We start from the raw sequence: 22,927 nt of genomic DNA, 5'->3' as shown, positions 1-22,927 counted from the left end.
AACTCTTATAGCATTCTCCATGGAATATAAAATGATACTTGAAGATAACCTAAAACTAGGTGGATGTTTTCTTCAAACTTCCCTGCTCTAGCCTCTGGGGCTGGTTCTTCATTCTTAATAGGTTTGTGCTGCTGCCCAAACTGTTTTTCTCCTTTTCCTCTAGCCAGACCTTGCCACTCTACCTCATTCTCATTAGACAGCCTGCTTCCTGTTTTGGTGGTAGACTGTTCATTATGAGTATAGGGTTTAGGGTCAGGACTTGATGGCATTTGTCAAGAAGGCCCAAGAATGTGGGTATCCCATCCCTCCTTTCTCAAGGTTTCTGAGCCTGATCACAGAAGGAGCTGCCACAAAGGAGAATTAAAGAACCCTCATTATCATCTGTGCCAGTGCTTGGCATCCCAGTACAAGACTCGCTGGGCACAGCTAGGTTGGAGCAAGTGACTTAGGCTCACAGCCCCAAGTGGGGGCTTCCCACTCCCCCAAGCTTTAGCTGCATCTTGGGTCCTTATCATCCTCTGGCCAGCAACAGTCTACAGGAACCTGGCAGGCACAAGTAAGGATGCATGTGGGAGTCAGAGAGAATTGGGCCCAAGGAGGGGCCTGGTTTACCTCACAGGTCCTGCAAAGAGAGTGGGAGAGATGCTCCTACTAATGAATGTGGTCCAGTCAGTGACCTGGACTGTCACCCGTCATATTACTCAACTCCTCTGCCCTTGGCAGGCACTAGTGAGGTGGGAGGGTAGGGAGGGCAGAGCTCCTTTGCCCCTTATAATGACCTGTCTCCTGTCCCCATCCACTGTTCACTTTAGATGATGTATGTTTAGCCTGTACGTAGCGGGTATAAAATGCCTGAATCTCAGTACCCCAGAGCTGCAAACCTCCATTAATGGTTTTGCAGAAGAAATGCCAAGGCCTCTGTTTTTAGGCCTGGTTGTAGAGACTATGTATTTTTGTGTGTGTGTTGGGGGTGGGGGTGGGGCAGTGGGGTGGAATGTGAGAGTGTAGAATCCCTTTTTTTATTTTAAACTTTTATTTTGAAAAATCTTAGATTTATAAGACTTAAAAATAGTACCAGATGGTTCATATATACTAGTCACCCAGTTTACATATTTACAGCTTACATAACCATAACACAATGATCAAATTAACATGGGTAAATTAACATAAGGGCAATATTATTAACTAAACCACAACCCCTTTTCAAATTTTACTTGCTTTTTTTTCCTAATGCCCTTTTTCTGTTCCAGGATCCAGCCCAAGATCCCTCATTGTATTTAGTTGTTGGGTCTCCTTAGGTTCTTCTAGTTTTCCAAACTTTCTCAGTGTGTCCTTGTCTGTCCCGTTCATGCCCTTGACTTTTTTTCTTTTTTAAAAATAGAGCTATAATTCACATGCCATAAAATTTATCCCTGAAGTGGATAATTCAGTGGTTTTTAATATATTCACAAGGTTGTGCAACTGTTACCACTATCTAATTCCAGAATATTTTCATCATCCCAAAAGGAAACCCCATATTTATTAAGCAGCCACTCCCCCATTATCCCCTCCCTCCAGCCCGTGGCAGCCACTCATCTACTTTATGTCTCTATGGATTTACCTATTCTGGCCATTTCATATAAGTGGAACCATATAATATTTAGCCTTTTCTGTTTGACCGTTTCGTATAATGTTTTCAAATTTTGTCCATGTTGTAGCATCTATCAGTACTTTATTCCTTTATTATTGCCTAATAATATTCCATTTGTAGATATATTGCATTTGGTTTATCCATTCTTCACTTGAACATTTGGGTCATTTCTAGTTTGGGGGTATTATGTATAATGCTGCTATGAACATTTGTATAAAGGTTAAAATTTTTTTTTAAATTAGAGAATTGTAGGTTTACAGAAAAATCATCAAGGAAGTACAGAGTTCCCATATACTCCCTTCCCCCACCAAAGGTTTCCCTTATTATTTGTATGCAAGTTTTTTTTGTGGACATATGTTTTCAGTTCTTTTGGTTTTGTATCTAGGAATGGAATTGCTGAGCCATATGGTAACTCTGTGTTTAACTTCTTGAGGAATTGCCAGACTGTTTTTCAAAGCAGCTCTACCATTTTACATTCCCACCAGCAGTGCATGAGGGTTCCAGTTTCTCCTTGCCAACACTCGTCATTATCTGCCTTTTTGATTATTGCCATCCTGGTGGGTGTGAAGTGGTATCTAGTAGTTTTTTTTTAACCTGACATACATCATTTTAAGTAAATTATCACAAAATTAATAGCAACAAAATGGGAAAAATTAATATTTTTTTGCCTCCTGATATGATGTATCAAGAACACATCATTTCCTTAGTATTCCCACCAAAAATGCTTAAACTAAATCTAATTATGAAGAAATATCAATCAAACCCAAATTGAAACATATTCTACAAAATGACTGGTCTGTACTCATCAAAATTTCAAGGACAAGATAAAACTGATGAACCGTTCCAGATGAAAGGAGAGTAAAGAGACATGACAGTTTGAATGCAGCTTGTGATCTAGAATTGTCTTCTCATAAAGGACGTTAAAAGGAAACTTTTTGTTTTGAAATACTTTCAAATTTACAGGATAGTTACAAAATAATTCAAAACCTATACAGAAAACTCCAACATACCCCTACCCACACAGATACTCAGGTTCACCAAATTTAAGATTTTGTCACAGTGGCTGTATCGTTCTAGCTAGCTCTCCATCATTCTATCAGTCCGTCTGTCTGTCTGCCCACCTATCTGTGTATCTGTCTGTCTATTTATCAATCCATTTTCTGAATCCTTGAGTGTAGGTTGTATACGTCATGTGCCTTGAACTTCTTAATACTGCCATGTACATTTTCTAAGAATGAGGATATTCACTTATGTAACAATCTTAAGTACAGTTATCAAGTTCATGAAATGTAAAATTGATACAAATTTTACAGTCTATATTCCGTTTTTTTCCATATGTCCCCAAAATGTCCTTTTGAGCCTTCTCTCCTCCCTTGTTAGATCCTATCCAGGATCATGGATGGGATTGTCATTGTCTCTTTAGTTGCTCCTCCTCCTTTTTTTTTTTTTCCTGTGGGGTAATGAGTACAACATACACTTTCCTATCTCAACCACTCCCAAGCATTACATCTAATGTGATTAATCACATTTCTATGTTGCAGTACCCTCACCACCTTCCATTACTAAGATTTTCCTACCTCCTAAATAGAAACCCTATACCCATTTTGCATTAACCCTCTGTTCCTTCTGCCCACCAGCCCTGGAAGCCTGTACTCTAACTTTTTTCTCTATGGGCTTACATATCCTCTGATATTTTCTTTGTAATTATGGGGCTTAAATTTAATATCCTGAATCTGTAACAATTTCATTTGCTTTGATGCCAACTTGACTTCAATGATATGCACAAACTATGTTTCTTTACACCTCCATCCCCACACCTTTCATGTAGTGCTTGTCACAAGTTACATCTTTATATATTCTGAGTCACAAAGCATTGCTTTCTCATTACATTTTATGCATTTGCCTTCTGGATCCTGTAGGAAGTAAAAAGTGAACAGACCAAAAATACAATAGTACTGGCATTTATATTTACTCTAGTTGTTACCTTGCCAGAGGTCTGTCTTTCTTCATGGGACATATCTATTGTCTTTTCTTTCGACCTATGAAACTCGCTTTAGCATCTGTTGAAGGGCTGATCTAGTGGTGATGAACTCCCTTAGCTTTTGTTTATCTGAGAATGTCTTAACCTTTCCCTCATTTTTGAAAGACATTTTTGTCATATATAGAATTCTTGGTTGGCAGTTTTTTGCTTTTAGCACTTGAAATATGTCATCCTGCTGCCTCTATAGCTTTCATAGTTTCTGATGAGAAATTAGCCTCTATAGCTTTCATAGTTTCTGATGAGAAATTAGCCCTTAATCTTACTGAGGCTCCCTTGTATGTGACACTTCTCTCTTGTAGCTTTCAGAATTCTCTCTTTGTCTTTGGCGTTTGACAATTTGATTATAATATGCCATGGCATGGGTCAATGTAGGTTTATCCTGTTTGGAGTTCATTGAGCATCTTAGATTGTGTATATTCATGTCTTTCATTAAATTTGGGAAGTTTTCAGCCATTATTTCTTTGACTATTCTCTCTGCCCCTTTCTCTTTTTCTTCTCCTCTGGTAGTCCCACAATACCTATATTGGTACATTTGATGGTGTATCGTAGGTTACTCAGGCTCTGTTCACTTTTCTTCATTCTTTCTTCCTTCAGCTCCTGAGACTGGATGATTTCAATTATCTTATCTTCAAGTTCGCTGATTCTTTCTTCCACCAGCTCCAATTTGCTGTTGAACCCATCTAGGAAATTTTAAATTTCTGTTTCTGTCTTCTTCAGCTCTACTTTGTTCCTTTCCATAATTTCCAGCTCTCAATTGCTATTCTCTTATGTTCAACTATCATTTTCTTGATTTCCTTCAGTTCTTTGTCCATGTTTTCCTTTAGGTCTTTGAGCTTAATTAGGACTATTTAAAAAAAGTCTTTGTCTGGTATGTCCCAGGTCTGGTCTCCTCATTGATAGTTTCTAATGCTTTAGTCTTCTCCTTTGCCTGGGTCATCACTTCCTATTTCTTTGTATGTTTTGTAACCTTTTGTTCAAACCTGGACATTTTGATATTTTAATGTGTAATTGCTGGAATTTAGACTCTGAGGTATCTGTTCCTTAAGCTTGTATCTAGCTGCTAGTATTATGACAGAGCTTCTTTCCTTGAATGCTAGGTGCTAACCAGATAAAAAAAAGTAGAAAGAGAAAGAAAGGACCTTTCCTTTCCAATCGTTGCAGATAGACCTGTTTCAGTGCTCTTCTTCAGGGCTTATCTATACAGTGAGGAGTTTAGAGAATAGCTTAAGGCCCAAGCTTGGGGTCCTCTGTGATCCTTTCTCCGCAATCATCTTGTTTTAGGCATGCACATGTATTCTTAGAAATTTCCCCACTTACATGGATACAAATGTCTCCCTTCTCTAGGAAAATTTCCTCACGTTCTCCCAGCAGTGCACTGTATGTTTTATAGACAGCACAACTTCATTGCCCTCCCACAGTAGGAGAGTTTTGTGAGCCACCTTTTATACTCAGAGCGAGTTCTGGGATGATGAGTCCCCCAGGCCACCACCAGACAGATTGGACTAGACATACGTGCTTGTAGTATGTGCACAAAGGATTACTCTTCTGCCTCTGGAACTGGGACCAGGATTCTGCACACTGGGAGCTTTGGCTGGCTCTTTGTTGAGCCGATGAGTAGTGGGGGAGTGCCAGCCAGGGTTCCAGGGGATCCTGCTGCTTTTAAGTAGCATTTTTCTTGATTCAGCAGATGTTTCTGCCATTTCTTGCTGGTTGTTTAAAGCCTCTTTGGAGGGATGGAACCCTGAAGTGTCTCACTTTTCTAGTTTGATCAGGGCAGGCTCATTGTACCTTTGATTTGTATTTCCTTAATGACTAATGATATTGAACATCTTTTCATGTGCTCATTGGCCATTTGTTTATCTTCTTTGTAGAAATGTCTATTCAAGTCCTTTGCCCATTTTTAAATTGTTTGTCATTTGTTGTTGACTTGTAGAAATTCTTTATGTATTTTTGATATTGAACCCTTATCAGATATTTGATTTACAAATATTTTCTCTCATTTTTTGGGTTGTCTTTTCACTTTCTTGATTGTGTACTTTGATGCACAGAAGTTTTTAATTTTGATGATGTAGTCTTATTTATCTATTTTTCCTTTGGTTGTGTATGCTTTTCTGCTATCACGTCCAAGAAACCATTGCCTAATTCAGGATCATGAACGTGTACATGTTTTCTTTTAAGAATTTTATAGTTTTAGCTCTTACATTTATGTCTTTGATCCCCAGTCAGGAAGTAGATGCCCAAAGGCACCAACATAACATGTTCCTTATCACCTTGAGTCCCTGAGCCAAGAAAGAAGTTGAGACCTCTTTGTGCCTCACCAGGCAGTCAGAGCGTTTACCCAAAGCAGCAGACCAATGGGGGACAGGAGCAGCTGGGCAAATGGGTGAGGAGTAGCAGAACTTTGCAACACAAGAGGATGAATCCAGAAAGGGATGAAGAGAACCCGACATAGCAGCACCAACTTTTGTGAGTATCTTAGTGTGGAAGAAAATGGAAGATCATATCAAAGCTTCATTGGATGAAGTTTATTGTCTGTTTTTTTTTTGTGATCCTGCTTAATGAGTAAAATAGTCTCATTTGAGAGACTTGTAGGTGTCTGAGATGGCTGGTATTGCCTGTGAAAATAAGGTCCTGGTGCCCACAGGAGGCAGCCCAGGAAGGCTTTTGTGAATGCTGTCCTCCCCAAGGTTACTTCTGAGTGGTGGCCACCATTCTTCTCCTTCCACTTACAGAGGAAGCAGCTAACACAGTACCACCCTTGCCATCTTTTCTGAGACTTGCTTTGTCAGGTGTTCCTTCTTTCTCTTCCATTTTTAATATTCTACCCTCCACTAACTCCTTATTTTGAGCCCGAGAATGTGCTCAGGAGTCTCCCCCGATCCCTGGAAAACCCTAGCCTCTATCTACTGCCCTCACTCTTGCCTTCCCTTTTCTTCCATAGTTGGCACTGGGAGATCTATCTTGTCAGCCAGGAACTTCCCGTCTCTGCAAGTCAGTGCACTGTGCCCAGGGTACTCTAGCCATCAGATCCCAAGGCCTGTTCTCAGTTTGCATTCTGAGTGGTTCTGCAGTATCTTATGCTGTTGATGGAATTCTTTCTACCCCACTTTCTGCTTCTGTTTAGTAAGGTTACTGTATGGGCTAGACACCTCTTATTGCTCAAGGTATTACTCTAACTTCCCTCTGGAGAGGGGAAGAGCCAGAATACAGCCTGTTTTTCTTCAGCTTAGTGTGCTTTTCATACAGTAAAATTCATGCTTTTTAGTGTATAGTCCTGTGAGTTTTGGACTTAAGCTTTGAAAAGATCACTCTGTCTGTCTCAAGACTAAACCACAGGAGGCAAGGGTGTAAGCAGGGAGACAGGTCTGGAGGCTACCACAGCAGCGCAGACAGGAGGTGATAGTGGTGTGCATCAGGGAAGAGGTAGAGGAGGTGGTGAGACATGGCTGCACCCCACAGTGAGACGGTGTCCCTGCCGACAGATGCCCAGGGCGGAGACAGTCACCCTTCTCTTCTGGTTCCAGAGAACTTTGCCTGCCTCTCCCCAAAGCACATGCTCCCTGGGCACTGATTAAGATGAAGTAGGTAACTGATTGAGGGCTGTACAGAGCTGGGGAGAAGGAATGGTGTGACTCTTAATACACAAAGAGTGAAGGGTCACCACCCAGCTTCCAGAATGGGAGGGCTCCTGGGGCTTTCGTAGGTGACTGGACATCCCGGGCAGACCACCCTCATTTACTCACTCTCCTGTGTCACTGCCATTTCCTAATGCTCCTTTTAGCCTTTCCCCAAAAGTGTTCTCAGATCTTTCCTGTTTTCCCAGAATCTACTTTCCCTCCCTTTGGAAAAAAATCAGCTCTCACTCACTAGGCGGTGGTAGTAGGTGAGGATTTTTCTCCTTTTTCACCTGTTTTCTGCTGCCTTGTTTTCTAAGAGGAGAACCTTTGGCTTCAAGAGTAGATTGTATGTGTTTGTATGGAGGATGGGGAAGCTCTAGCTAGCCTTTCTGTAGAGGGTCTAAAATGAAACTTGTCCTGCCAAGGAGAGGATTAGGTTTCCTTTTAAAACCCTTTCTGGTCTTATGAGAAATGCACATCATACTTTCACATTTCTCCCATTGCTTTAATTTCCAATTGATTTCTTGTGATCCTGTGTTCAGAGAGCATTGCTTTTGCCCACTCGTGTCTAAGGGAGGGTGAAGGTGGGGGAGAGGTGTATTCAAAAAGAATAGCTGTCATTTATTGAATGCTTGCTACATGCCAGGCACTGTGCCAGCGACACCTGCACACAGCAGCCTACGAATCCCTTGAACCTCCTGTGTGTGACGGACCACGACTCTTCCCATTTTATAGATGAGGAAAGTGAGACTTGGCCAGGTTACACAACTTGCCAAAGGCATAAAGTAAGTGATAGGTGAGAATTTAAATCCTGATTTATCTGTTCTCTGAGCCTCAGAGAGGTACCTGGGTTGTTTTACTGCCTCAGAAATTGCTCTGTAGCTGTCATGTTCTTAGCATCTACCAAGCTTGTGATTACCAGGCCATGGCTTGTGAACCGCTGTGGGGGTGGATGGTGCTAAGCTACTGGTTATAGTAAGGCCTCCTCAATCCAGGTGCTCCTGAGCACTCTCTGTATTTAGGTGCTGTAAATATGTCCCATTATTTTAAAAATGGGTGTAGATATTTCTATGATTATGAAACTACACATTAATTTAAAAGTATTGGTGAATTTATAATATAGCTTTTTGTTATCAAGGAATTTTTCTCAATCGACAGGTATCAAAAGGACATCTGAATATCAGAATATCTGAGAAAAGGAGGTCTCAAATGCATTTATGTGTGTGGGTATGTGCACATGCTCATTAAAATGCTATATTACATTATGGGAACTGTATAACCATGGAGGGATGGATTAGGGGGCTGTGGGAAGAAATATTATAACATATTATTACATTATTAATACATTATATTATTGATACATTTTATACTTTTTAATGCAGCTTATGTACTTTTAACATGTACATGTACTACTTTTATTTTAAAAATTAAGAAAGTTCTCATATATGAAAATGTTAAGGCCTCCCTAGGCTGGGCTTTATGCTTTCTGAAGGTGAGAAGAGGCTATCTTCATTTCTGCCTTCCCAGCTTGGGCATGGGGGTGCTTGGGAAAGCCTGTTGTATGAATATGCGGATTGTTGCTTGTTGGTGCTGGTCCCCACTTCAGCTCCATTAACATAAGTGTTTCCCTTTCCAAGAAGATGCTCTTCTTGGCCTTTTCTCTGGGTTTGCTCAATTTCAGAAATTATATCCCTTTTTCATGATATCTGTGCAGCTGACCCTAAATTTCTATCTCCAGGCCTCCTCTCTCTGAGGCTCTACTGATTTTTGTCTTCCATGGAGGCACAGCTTCATGCGGTATTTTGGACACAGTGTCAAAAGTGGGATGCCTCCTCATCCATCTAACCATCCCCATTCCATTATTTCTGCCTCAGTGAGGAGGCGAAATCTTGGATGTTTAACATCTGGATGGGTGGTTTGAAAGGAGCGGAGGAGGGAGGCGGCGAACTCTGCAGTGAGTGATGGCATTGCAAGTCTGACATGTGCTTACATGGCCAGGGCCTGTCTTTGAAAGCCTCTAGACACTGCTGCTTGCCAGGAAAAGAGGTTTGGAGAGTTTGGAGAGGGTCAGGAGGAGGTAGAGATAGCACTGCTGTCTTCACAAGGGGTTCCTTTCTCAAGCTTTTAGCAGGTGGTCCAACCCAGAGTGATGCTTACCCCTGTGGGGAACATTTTGGCAATTAAAAATCCTTTGGCTGTGGTTCAGAAGGTCTGTGTGCATGTGTGTGTGTGTATGTAAGTACACTTAAGGCTCATGAAGTGGACTGAACAAGTGGTGGAGAGGTTGTGGGCAGAGACCCTCTGTTTTCTTCGCATTTGTCTTTGTCACAGCTTCTGTTCAAGACAGAGACAGGAGGAGCAAACTGCAACTGAGTCCACTGAGAGCAGCATGTCCCTGTCTTAAGGAAACAGACTCTTAAACAGTATTGGGATCCATTTTCATACTTGTCTGAAACATTTGGAAGAAATCACTCTCTTGTAATTCAACATCCCTGGTGTGTGTGTTTTCTTTGAAACAACCTCCATAAGCTTAGGAAAAAGTGATTATTCTACCTTCTCAACAATGGTCTGTATCGGGCTGTCTCATGTTATTTTCTTGGTTTCCTGAACCTGAAACATTGAAGGAGATTTCTGAAAGTTTGGAAGGAAACCAACATCACATATGGGATTTTCTTTTCCCTCTTTGGGAGCCCACACACAAGACCAGATCCTGTCATAAGCAGAAAAAAGAGACGTGGGATTGTTCTGTGGTTCTGATACAACTGCCACGTTCTTAGGAAGTTACATCATGAGAATTGCTTTTTCTCCTACAGAGTTTTGGTTTCCAAGGAGGCGTTAATGGCATGAGTGTGAGTGTGTGTGTATATGTGTGTGTATGTAAGAGGTGAGAAAGGCAGATGAAGGGTAGAAAGAATGGTGTTTTTGGTGTGGTACAGATTAACTTGCCTGCACTCAGAAAACTGGTAAGGACACAAAGCCCTTGCTTTTACCATTATGCCCTTACCATTATGCCAGACTCTCCCTGTAAAATATTTCCCCATATTAAAGATTAATTCATCTTCCTGAGTCTCAGCTTTATCATCTGCACAACAGGTATTTTATTTTATTTGCATTTAAAGCCCTTAACCAGAGCCTGGCACCAAGTAAATGCCTAATAAATTGTAGCAATGATGTTGATCTGACTGTGTGAGCTCCTTGAGCCTAAGGGCTGGTCTGATTCCTCTGTATAGAATAAGGCTTGGGAAAAGTTTTACAAAGTTTGCTGAATGGATGAGGGACTACATAGGAGGCAGGATGCTGTTGCTATGGTTGTAGTGTTAGGGCCATCTGTTAAAATCTAAACTCCATGAGGAACTGACCTGTTTACTTGCTTTAGTGTTCTCAGCACCCATGTTAATCTAAGATGGGCACGAAACTGGTGTAAGGTGAGAAGAGGAAACCTACTACCCATGTTCCTGGCACCTTGGCCATCTCACATGTCCTTTCATGCCTCTGAGCTTCCATACATGCTCAGGGTGCCCTCCCCATTCTCTGCCCATCCTGTACTTGAAACGTCTCTTCTCATCCTTTCAGGACCAGCTCAAATAGCTCTTCTTGGTGATGTCTTCTTTGAACTTCCTGTGAACCTCTGATCTGTTATATAGCCTGTGTCTTGTGAGTATTTACATACTCACTTTTCTCCCCCCACTACACTGCAAGGCCATGCCATCTTCAACTCTAAATCCCCAGAGTTGGTACACCAGAGGTACTCAGTAGATGGGTGTTGAATGAACAAACAAATGAACTACTGAGCAGCATGTGTCTGTTAGGGCCTCCATCTACCCATTTGTAACATCCCCAGGCTTAAAAGTCATCCATGATTTCTCTGTTTTCCTCTCCCCTCACTTGCAGTCCATTAGCAATTCTTAACTATTTTACCTCTACTACACCTCCCAAATCCTTCACTCCATTGCCAGCAGTCTAAGCCATTGCCATCTCTAATCTCCTGACTTGCTTCTCTGCTCCCATTTTTTGGCCTCTCCGATCCAGTACTACATCACACAGAAGCTAAAGTGATCTTCAAAAACATTGCATATCAGATCATGTCACTCTCCTGCTCAAAACCTAGTACTAGAGGGTCTCTATTGCTCCAAATAAAATCCAGACTCCTCACCATTGCCTTTAGCTCCCTTCCTGCTCTGGCCTCAGCCTCTCTACTTCTTCCAGGTCACTAAGCTTCAGCTTTGGCCTCTGTCTCTATCATAAACCTGGTAAGCTCACATGCATTTCAGGGCCTTGTGCTTCCACTTCCTCAGCAAGGAACACTTCCACTGTTTTTATGGCTGACTCCTTAAGGTTTCACCTCAGATAACACATCCTCAAAGAGTCCTTCCTTGAGTACCCTGACAGAGATGGTCTTCCTGTTTTCTTTCTTCAAAGCATTTATTACTACCTGAAGTTATCTTCTTTTTTCATATGTATTCTCTGACTCTTGTACTAGAATGTAAGTTCTTGGGGAGCAGGGACTTTATGGGATTCTTGACCAAGCATCTATGAAATTGGATGGGAAAAAATTGACTTCTTTATTTTCACTAACCTATAACTGAAATTTAGCATTTCCCTCAGTTATTAGATAATGAATCTTAATATTAACAGTGTCTGGGACTTCGTCACCAATAGACATCACAGATATTTAAATGTCACATAATTATTATGGGTATCTCAGAATATTTATGCTCATAACTACTTTGAAATTATGGTAATCAATCCATCAATAGATCTTATTTAATGCAATAAGTTATATCTATTCCTTTACATGAAGAATATATTTATTGTGTTATACTTTTTTTTTCAAAAATATTTTGATAACTACATTTTAATATAATTGATTTCCTGGGTAATCTTGTTTAATTGGTTTTCAGTGCAATTTTATTTTACGCATTTCAAAATACTTCTGTAAGAAGGAGCCCACAGGCTTCACCAGACTGTTAAAAGTGTCCAAGGCACAGAAACAGTTAAGAATTCCTGGCTAGAACAATGCCTTGCATGTGGTGGGAGCCAAATGAATGAATGAATGAATGGTGTATATCTTCCCCCTTTCAAATGAGTTGGCTCTGTTTTCGGTGTCAGATTTTTGGTGGCTTGTCATCAACTTGGTATTTAGGAAATAGCTTTGGTCAAGGTCTTTTGGAAACTGTGCTCTAACTCCTTGAAACTGAAAAAGAGTTATTCATTACAGAGCCCTGGGGTGTACCATTGGCCCCTATGATGGGAGCTAGGGCTGCTGCTCATATTTTCTTTCAGACACGGGCTCTCTCTCCAGCTTCTCTGTGCATCTGCTTCCTCTCTCTGCCCTCTGACCAGACTGTCCCTACACATGGCAGGATTTGGCACCCTCTGCTCCTGAGGGGACAACGCCTCAATTTGGTTGACCAGCAACACTGGTATCTCTTGGTCCTGAGTTTACAGGAGAATCAGGTGACACCCCTGGTCCAGTTGATTTGACTTGGGAGGCATGACCCCTGTATGCAGGGACTGTCCCATGTGGTAGGGAAGTTGTTCTCAGAGAGGGGCTCAAGGTGAGTTTTGTCCCCAGTGTGGGAGTTGGAGCTTGGCCAGGCCTCGGGACCCAAGGTGGATGTGTGGGGGTTTCTCTGAGCCCTGGAAAGGATGTTCAGTTCTGTTTGGTCCTATTATTTCTTAGCTTGTGAAATATCATTTGTCTGAGTCACTGCCCATAAATTAGGCTGTTTTTTTCAGTAGTGAGACACGCAGTAGTCGGATTGGAAACAAACGTGCTTTCTTTCTAGCTCAGGTGGCTTGTAGTAAGCATAATGGGTAATACACAGTGGCTCTAGGTGGGCTGGGGCCAGAGTGGGAGGGAGGAGTCGGCAGGTTAAGCCTCTAGGAATCCCCCTCTCAGCAATGGAGGCTCATGGTTTTGCAAAGCATGATGCTATTTTTCTTTAACATTTTAAGTTAAAATTTTTGTTTGTTTTAGGGATAAAGAATAGATACAAATGGATAGAAAATTGTAGGATTAGATAAACACTATTAGTAACTAATAATTTTGATGGAGGGCTTGCTCAGTGCCTGGATCGCATTTTTTACATGCATTTCCTCATCTAATGCTCGTTGGACTCTTGGAGGAGGCAGTTTGGGATGATTAAGAGTTTCCTATTGACTGACTAGGGTTCAAACTGTCCAGTCCTGTCACTTAATCGGAGTACCTCTCTGTGCCTCCATTTTTTTTGGAATCAGAATAGTCCCTACCTTGTGGGGTAGCTGTGAAAGACTAAATGAGCTAAAAATGTAAGACTTAGCCCAGAGCCTTGCACAGCATCAGCTCTCACTGATGGTTCTTATTATTGGTGCGAGGAGAGGGTGTACCTAAGTGTGCCACCAAATAATGCTGGAGAAATGGACAGAGTTGGAGGTATCCTTCAGATGGGAAGCAGGGATTGAGCCATTAGCCAGTTACAGAAGAGGGAACTGTGACACCTGTGTTGAAGAGCTGCACGAATGTATGGTTGTCAAGCAAGTAGGGGGAGCCAAGGGCTCTGGCTGAGCAGATTGGGTTTCATGTCTGGACTCCCCTCAGGGAGACCAGTAGAGTTCCAGGCACACCCAGAAGGGAGCAAAGCCCACCCTAGCCTTGAACTGAAGCAGGTTGGATCCACGTAAGAGGCTCAAGCTGGCACTCATTCAGTCCATCTTTCCATGATGGCACTCTCTGTTAGGCCTGGATTGAGTCAATTTAATCTGATTTGAACTGATGTAAATGGGCTCCATCCAATCAAGCTGGCTTGGTCTAGCTCAGAACACAGAGTCTGATTTGGTTCGGACTCCAAGTCTTGAGTTGGTTTGTCTGGTTTGAGACAGCTTTAGTAGTTTGACTCAGCCCTACTCCGTTTTTGAACTCTTCAGCTGGTCTTTGAGTCTCAGTTTCTGGGTTCTCTACTTCGAAGTCTCGGGGTTTTTTTTCATACGGTTTTGTTTGGAGGATCCCATCCACTCAGTTCCCAGGAAGGCTTTCCATTGCTCCAGTGTCTGGTTCTTCTCCCCTCAGTCCAGTTTCTTATGCACTAGAAATTCCTCAAACTTTTTTGCTTATTACTAGTTCCCTTCTCTGTTTTCATATGGAGATACAATTTATTTTTATTATTTTAATATTTCTTTATTTCAAAGGGAATGTGGGAGGAGAGAGTTAAACATGTGAGTTCAGATCACTATCATAAAATAGCTGGTGGCTGCTTTTTTATCATTACTTATACGTATCATAAAGCCCACCCATTGTAATGTATAACTATATGATTTTTAGTAAATTTATAGAGTTGTGCAACACACACAATCTGGTTTTAGAAAATGGCTATCACCCCCAAAAGTTCTGCCCATTTGTAGTTGATCCCTATTCCCATCCCCAGCCCACACACAACATCAAAGTGCTTTTTAACTCAATAAATTGGTCTTTTCTGGATATTTAAAAAAAATGGAAGTCTACAGTACAGTCTTTTGTGTCTGACTTCTCTCACTTAGCATAATGTTTTTTGAGGTTTATGTTGTCGCATGTATCACTATTTCATTTCTTTTGATTGCTGAGTAGTATTCCATTGTATGGATATATGTCATTGTTTATCCATCCACCAGTTGGATTGTTTCCATTTTTGCCTATTATGAATAATGCTGCTATAAACATTCATGCTCATGTCTTTGTGGGGACATATGCTTTCATTTCTTTCTTTTTTTAACTTTTTATTTTGAAATATTTTCAAATTTAACAGTTACAAAAATAATACAGACCTCATAAAGAGAACTCTGACATACCCTTACTGCCCACCCCCAGATATGGAGATCCTGCAGTTTTAACATTTTGCCACCTTTTGTTTTCTTCCTCCCTCTCTCCCTCCCTCCTTCCCTTCCTTCTCTACTTTTTTGTTTTTATTAGAGAAGTTATGGTTTACAGAAAAATCATGCATAAAATACAAGGTTCCTCTATACCACCCTATTATTAAATCCTTGCATTAGTGTGATATATTTCTTACAATTGATGATAGCACATTTTTGTAATTTTATTATTAACTGTAGTCCATGGTTTGCCTTAGGGTTCACTGTGTTGTACTGTCTTATGGATTAAATTTTTTTCTTCATCTAGTAATGTATATACAACCTAAAATTTCCCCCTCTTAACCACATTCAAAAATATAATTCAGTGCTGTTAATTACGGTTACAATGTTCTGCTACAATCACCACCATCCATCAACTAAACTTTTCCATCAACCAAAAAAGAAACTGTCCAATTTAAGCATTACCTCCCCATTCCCTAACCCCCACTCAGGCCCAAGGTAACTTATAATCTAGTTTCTGACTTGGTGAGTTTGCTTATTCTAATTATTTCATATCTGTGAGATCTTACAGTGTTTGTCCTTTTGTGTCTGACTTATTTCACGCAACATGATGTCTTCAAGATTCATCCATGTTGTCACATGTATCAGAACTTCATTTCCTTTTATGGCTGAATTATATTCCATTGTATGCGTATTCCATTTTGTTTATCCATTCATCAGTGATGGACTTGGGTTATTTCCATCTTAGCAATTGTGAATGATGAAGCTGTGAACATTGGGGTGTGAATATCTGTTTGAGTCCCTGCTTTCAATTCCTTGGGGTAAATACCTCGAAGTGATATTGCTGGTTCATATGGTAATACTATACTTAAATTTCTGAGGAACTGCCATATTGTCTTCCAGAGTGGCTGCACCAATTTACATCCCCACCAACAATGAATGAGTGTTCCCATTTCTCCACAACCTCTCCAACACTTGTAATTTTCCATTTTTTTTTAATACCAGCCATTCTAGTGGGTATGAAATGGTATCTTATTGTCGTATTGATTTGCATTTCCCTAATGGCTAATGATGTTGAACGTCTTTTCATGTACTTTTTGGCCATTTGTATATCTCCTTTGGAGAAGGGCCTATTCAAGTCTTTTGCCCATTTTTAAATTGGGTTGTCTTTTTGTTGTTGATTTCTTTATATATTCTTATCAGATATTTGGTTTCCAAATATTTTCTCCCATTGTGTAGGTTGTCTTTTTACTTGAGTGATAAGGTCTTTGATGCACAGAAGTTTTTAAAATTTTGATGAGGTCCCATTTATCTATTTTTACTTTGTTACTTGTGCTTTGGGTATAAAGTCTAAGAAGCCATTGCCTAACACAGGGTCCTGAAGATGTTTCACTATGTTTTCTTCTAGGAGTTTCATAGTTTTGGTTCTTATGTTTAGGTTTTTGATCAATTTTGAGTTGATTTTTGGATATCATATGAGGTAGGGGTCCACCATCATTCTTTTGCATCTGGACATCCAGCTTTCCCTGCACCATTTGTTGAAGAGTCTATTCTTTACCAATTGAGTGGACTTGGCACTCTTGTCAAAATCAGTTGGCCATAAAGGTGAGGGTTGATTTCTGAACTCTTAAGTCAGTTCCGTTGGTTTATGTGTCTGTCCTTGTGCCAGTAACATGTTTTTTTGATTATTGTGGATTTATAATAAGTGTTAAGATTGGGAGGTGTGAGTTCTTCAACGTCGGTCTTTTTCAAAATGGCTTTGGCTATTTCAGACCCCTTACCCTTCCGTGTAAATTTGGTAGTTGACTATTCCATTTCTGCAAAGAAAGATGTTGGAATTTTGATTGAGATTGTATTGAATCTGTAATCACTCTGGGTAGAATTGACCTCTTAATATATAGTCTTCCAATTCATAAACATGAATATCCTTCCATTTATTCAGGTCTTCTTTGATTCCTTTTAGCAATGTTTTATAGTTTTCTATGTACAAGTCCTTTACATCCTTGGTCAGATTTATTCCCAGATTTTGATTCTTTTAGCTGCTATTGTAAATCAAATTTTTTTCTTGACTTCTTCTTCAGATTGTTCATCAAAAAATGAGGAAATAGCTCTTGGCAGTTTTGGTGAATGCAAGCAAAGTGCCTGGGTTATTTTGACATTCCTTTTTTTTCCAATTTTATTAAGATATATTCACACACCATACAAACAAACCATCCAAAGTATACAATCACTGACTCACAGTATCATAACATAGTGCTGCATATATTCTCATGATCGATCTTAGAACATTTTCATTACTCCAGAACAGAGATAATAATGAAGAATAAACCCCCAATTCTCCCATACCTCTTGTCCCCCACCTATTGTTGACACATAGTATTGGTGTAGTAAATTTGTTAGTACTGGTGAAAAAATATTAAAATATTGCTGTTAACTATAGTCCATAGTTTGCAAATATATATGGGAATAGCTGTGTTTTCCCATATATCCTTCTATTATTTTTTTACATTTGTAGTAGTTCATGCAATAACTTATTTACATACATGACTTTAAATACTTTACATAAAATTCACCTATAGTAGGTTACTATTTCTTATAATCCCAAGAACGAGCTACCATCACCTCTATCCATTCTCTAACATTTAAGTTCAACCTTGTTAACAATTCTGTACATATTAGGTAACTGCTCCCCCTTCTCTAGCTTCTGTCTATCTCTAGGTAGCCTATATTTTACCTTTTTATTTCCCTATGCATGTCTTCATTTTATTACTTATCTAACCATACACTGGATAAAGGGGGTATTAGTCACAAGGTTTTACAATCACTTGGTCACAAGAGAAAGCTATGTAGTTACACAATCATTATCAAACATCAAGGCTACTGGGTTGCAGTTCAACAATTTCAGGTATTTCCTTTTGGCTGTTCTTATACTATAGAATCTAAAAAGAAATATCTATATAATGATTCAGTAGTGATAATTGTTTAAATCCTAACTTCTCTGTTACAACTCCTCCCTCTCATTTGACTAATCTCTCAATCTTCAGGAGTATTTGGGCAATGACCATTCTAACTTCTTCATGCTGAAAAGGAGTGTTGACATTATGGGGTAGAGAAATGCAACTGGTTAATGTACTTGGAGAGACTGATACCTCTGGGTTTCAGGGCTTATCTGGCATAGGAACAATCTGGAGGTTTTAAGTTTCTGAAAAAATGAACTTAATAAGTAAAACTTTTAGGAGTCTTAGATAGAGCCAAGGGTATTCTTTAGGGTTTTCAGGAATATTATTGGTTGAGGCTTGGCTTACTGCAGCATTTTGTAATATCTGACTGAAGCTTGCATAAAAGTAACCTCCAGAATGACCTCTCAACTCTATTTGAAATATCCTAGCCACTGAAACCTTATTTTGTTTCATTCTCCCCCTCCCCCTTTTGGTCAAGAAGGCGTTGTCAATCCTGTGGTGCCAGGGACAGGCTCATCCCTGGGAGTCACGTCTCATGTTGCCAGGGAGACTTACACCCCTGGAAGTCATGTCCCATGTAGTGGGGAGGATAGTGAGTTTATCTGCAGAGTTTTGCTTAGAGAGAGGCCACATCTGAGCAACAAAAGAGGTTCTCTGAGGGTGACTCTTAGGCATAATTATAGGTAGGCTTAGCTTCAGCATTATAGAAATGTTTCCTAAGGGCAAGCCCCAAGATCAAGGGCTTGGCTTATTAAATTGGGAGTCCCTAATGCTTGAGAGAATATGAGGAATTTCCCACATGGGTAAGTTTAATAGTTCTATATTTTTCTCTAGTCCCTCAAGGGATTTTGCAAATACTTTTTTATTTTCTGCCCAAATACTCTGGAATGTTTCAGGGTATTACATTAAACTATACAAAATAACAAGATCTCATTCTCTACTATAGGTTCTATATATTTAGGATGTTTAAATACACTGACCTGACATGTTACGTTAGATAGTGTGCTACAGAAAATTTAAATTTTGGACAAAATAAAGAGCTCTTCCTTTGCTCTCACACAGAAGTTGAAGATTTAAAATACAGACAGTATCATTCTTTACTCTGTATTTTAGTCCATAAATATTAGTGTCCAAATGTCTAATCATGTCTCTGCTTTCAGTTTTTCCAAGCATATTCCCAGTAATGGGATTACATGAACATCTGGTGACCTTATATCTGGGCTCCTGTGGATCCACCACACTGCCCTCCAGAGGGGCTGCACCTTTCTACTTCCCTGCCAACATTGAATAGGTTTACCTCTTTCTCCACATCTTCTCCAGCACTTGTATCTTTATGTTTGCTTGTTTCTTTGTTTATTTTTTGAATCTGCAGATTTTATTGAAATATATTCACATACCATATATTCTATCCAAAGTATACGATCAATGTCTCACTGTATCCTCACTTAGATTCATCACTCTCAATTTTAGACAATTTTCATTGCTCCAAAGAGAAAAATAACAGATAGGTACTTACACACATACAAAAGAAAACCCCAAACACCCCATATCCCTTATCCTCTCTAGTTATTACTCTTAATATTGGTAGGGGTAAAGACCTAGTAAGATGTTACTGTTAATTGTAGTCCATAGCATGGAATAGGTAATTTCCCCCCATATACCATTCTATTATTAACTCTAAGTGCAAATTTCATACATTTATGTTAGTTCATGCCTGAACTTACTTATATTTGTAGTGTTAAGTGGTGAGATACATGATTTTAAACAACCCCTTTCAATCAAATTCACTTGATTATGGCACTATTACTTATAATCCCAATAATGAACCACCATCACCTCTATCCATTCCCAGACATTTAAGTTCAACTTCATTAACAATTCTGTACATATTAGGTAACCACTCCCCCTTCTCTTAACTCCTGTCTAAGTCCCCTATATTTTACATTCTGAGTTTACATTTTTCTAGGTGGTTCATATTAGTGAAATCATGCAATATCTGTCCTTTAGTATCTGGCTTATTTCACTCAGCATTGTGTCCTCAAGGTTCATCCATGTTGTTGTGTGCTTCAGGACCTGATTCTTTCTTACTGCTGCATAATATTCCATCATATCTCATTCTGTCTTATTGCTGCATATTATTCCATCATACGTATATGCCACATTTTGTTTATCCACTTATCAGTTAATGGACAATTGGATTGTTTCCATCTTTTGGCAATCGTGAACAATGCCACTGTGAACATTATTGTGCAAATGTCTGTTTGCGTCACTGCTTTCATATCTTCTGGGTATATTTTGAATAGTGGAATTGCTGGTTCATAGGGCAACTCAATATTTAGTTTTCTGAGGAACTACCAAACTGTCTTCCATTCCCATGTGTACTGTTTTTACATTCCCATCATCAGTCAATAAGTGGTCCAATTTCTCCACATCCTCTCCAACATTTGTGGTTTCCTGTCTGTTTTATAATGCCCATTGTTATAAGTATGAGGTCTCATTGTGGTTTTGATTTGCATTTCCCTAGTAACTAATGAAGATGAACATCTTTTCATGTGCTTTTTAGCCATTTGTATTTCCTCTTTAGAAAACTGTCTATTCATATTTTAATTTTTTATATTTGGGTTTTTTGTGCTTTTGTTGTTGAGTTGTAGGATTTCTTTATATATACTGGATATCAAACCCTTATCAGATATATGGTTTCCAAATATTTTCTCCCAATGCGTTTGCTGTCTCTTCACCTTTTTGACAAAGTCCTTTGGAGCACAGAAGTGTTCAGTCTTTAGGAGTTCCCATTTAACTTTTTTTTTTCATTGCTTGTGCTTTGGGAAGTAGCTTTCTAAGGAGCTACTTCCTATCACTAGGCCTTGAAGATATTTCCCTATATTTTATTCTAGGAGTTTTATGGTACTGGCTCTTATATTGAGGTCTTTGATCCACTTTGAGTTAATTTTTATATAGGGTGTGAGGTAGGGGTCCTCTGGATATGGATATCCAGTTCTCCCAGCCCCATTTATTGAAGACACTATTCTGTCCCACTTCAGCAGATTTGGGGGCCTTGTCAAAAATCAATTGACCATAAATCTGAGGGTCTATTTCTGAATTCTCAATTCGATTCCATTGGTCAATAAGTCTATCTTTGTGCCAGTACCATGCTGTTTTGACCACTGTGGCTTTATAATAAGCTTTAAAGTCAGGAAGTATAAGTTCTCCCTCTTCATTTTTCTTTTTAGGATGTTTTTGGGTATTCAAGGCCCCTTTCCCTTCCAAATAAATTTGATAACTAGCTTTTCCAAGTCTGCAAATTAGGTTGTTGGAATTTTGATTGGTATTCCATTGAATCTTGTAGAACAAGTTGGGCAGAATTGATATCTTGACAACATTTAGCTTTCATATCCATTAACATGCAATGTCTTTCTACCTGTTTAGGTCCTCTTTGATTTCTTTTAGCAATGTTTTGTAGTTTTCAGTGTACAGGTCTTTTACATCCTTGGTTAAGTTTATTCCCAGATACTTGATTCTTTTAGTTGCTATTGTGACTGGAATTTTTTTTCTTAATTACCTCCTTGGTTAGGTCATTGCTAGTGTATAGAAACACTACTGATTTTTGTGCATAAATCTTGTATCCTGCCATTTTACTGAATTTGTTTATTAGCTCAAGTAGCTTTGCTGTAGATTTCTTGTTTTTTCCAAATACAGGATCATATCATCTGCAAATAATAAGAGTTTAATTCTTTCTTTTAGATTTGATACCTTTTATTTCTTTTTCTTGCCTAATTGCTCTAGCTAGAAGTTCTAGCACAATGTTGAATAATGTTTCCTTCTATTCCTACCTTTTGAAGTGTTTTTATCAGAAAAGGATGCTGAGTTTTGTCAAATGTCTTTTTAGTGTCAATTGAGATGATCATGTGATTTTCCCCTTTTGATTTGTTAATGTGTTGTATTACTTTGATTGATTTCCTTGTGTTGACCCACCCTTGCATGCCTGGCATAAACCCCCCTTGGCTATGGTGTATAGTTCTTTTAATGTGCCGTTGGATTCTGTTTGCAGGTATTTGTTGAGAATTTTTGTGTCTATATTCATTAGGGAGATTGGCCTGTAGTTATCCTTTCTTGTAGTATCTCTATCAGGGTTTGGTATCAGAGTGATGTTAGATTCGTAGAAGTTAGGTAGTGTTCCTTTTTCTTCAATTTTTTGGAAGAGTTTGAGCAGGAATGGTGTTAGTTCTTTTTGGAATGTTTGGTAAAATTCTCCTGCAAAGCCATTTGGCCATGGACTTTTCTTTGTAGGAAGGTTTTTGATAACTGATTGAATCTCTTATGATTGGTTTGTTAAGGTCTTCTATTTCTTCTCTAGTCAGTGTAGGTTGTTTGTGTGTTTCTAGGAAATTGTTCATTTCATCTAAGTTGTCTAGTTTGTTGGTGAACAGTTATTCAGAGTATCCTATTGTGATTTTTAAAAAATTCTTTGGGGTCCATGGTAATGACCCCCCTCTCATTTCTGATTTTGTTTATTTGCATCTTCTCTCTTCTTGACATTTTCAGTCTAGCAAAGGGTTTGTCAATCTTGTTGATCTTCTCCAAGAACCAACTTTTTGTTTTATTGATTCTCTCTCATGTTTTATTGTTCTCCAGTTTATTTATTTCTGCTTTAATATTTGTTATTTCTTTTCTTCTATTTACTTTCATGTTATTTTGCTCTTCTTTCTCTGATTTCTTCAGTTGTTCAGTTAGGTCTTTGGTTTTAACTCTTCTTCATTTTTAATGTAGGCATTTGAAGCTATAGATTTCCCTCTCAGTACCACCTTCGCTGCATCCCATAGATTTTTATATGTTGTATTCTGGTTTTCATTCATCT

General features: G+C 39.2%; 1 protein-coding gene across 10 annotated transcripts in view; it reads left to right on the top strand.

Moving 5' to 3' along the window:
- RALGPS1 (Ral GEF with PH domain and SH3 binding motif 1) overlaps positions 1-22,927 on the top strand; it is a 427,751-nt gene that overhangs the window by 42,555 nt on the left and 362,269 nt on the right. For 5 of the 10 annotated variants that reach the window (XM_037798273.1, XM_037798276.1, XM_037798266.1 and 2 more), the window contains exons 1-3: positions 6,035-6,137; positions 7,935-8,073; positions 8,447-8,515. The exons of 4 other annotated variants lie outside the window; for them this stretch is intronic. In XM_037798273.1, coding sequence (XP_037654201.1) covers positions 8,506-8,515 — 10 coding nt within the window. In that variant the 5' untranslated portion in view covers positions 6,035-6,137; positions 7,935-8,073; positions 8,447-8,505. Of the gene's footprint in view, positions 1-6,034; positions 6,138-7,934; positions 8,074-8,446; positions 8,516-22,927 lie in introns of those variants that run through there. One more of the 10 variants, XM_037798272.1, reaches the window with a different exon arrangement.

Source organism: Choloepus didactylus, chromosome 10 (genome assembly GCF_015220235.1).
Source record: "Choloepus didactylus isolate mChoDid1 chromosome 10, mChoDid1.pri, whole genome shotgun sequence".
Lineage (NCBI taxonomy): Eukaryota > Metazoa > Chordata > Mammalia > Pilosa > Megalonychidae > Choloepus > Choloepus didactylus.
The sequence above is the reverse complement of the archived record's forward strand: the minus strand, read 5'-3'. Positions and strand labels throughout refer to the sequence as shown.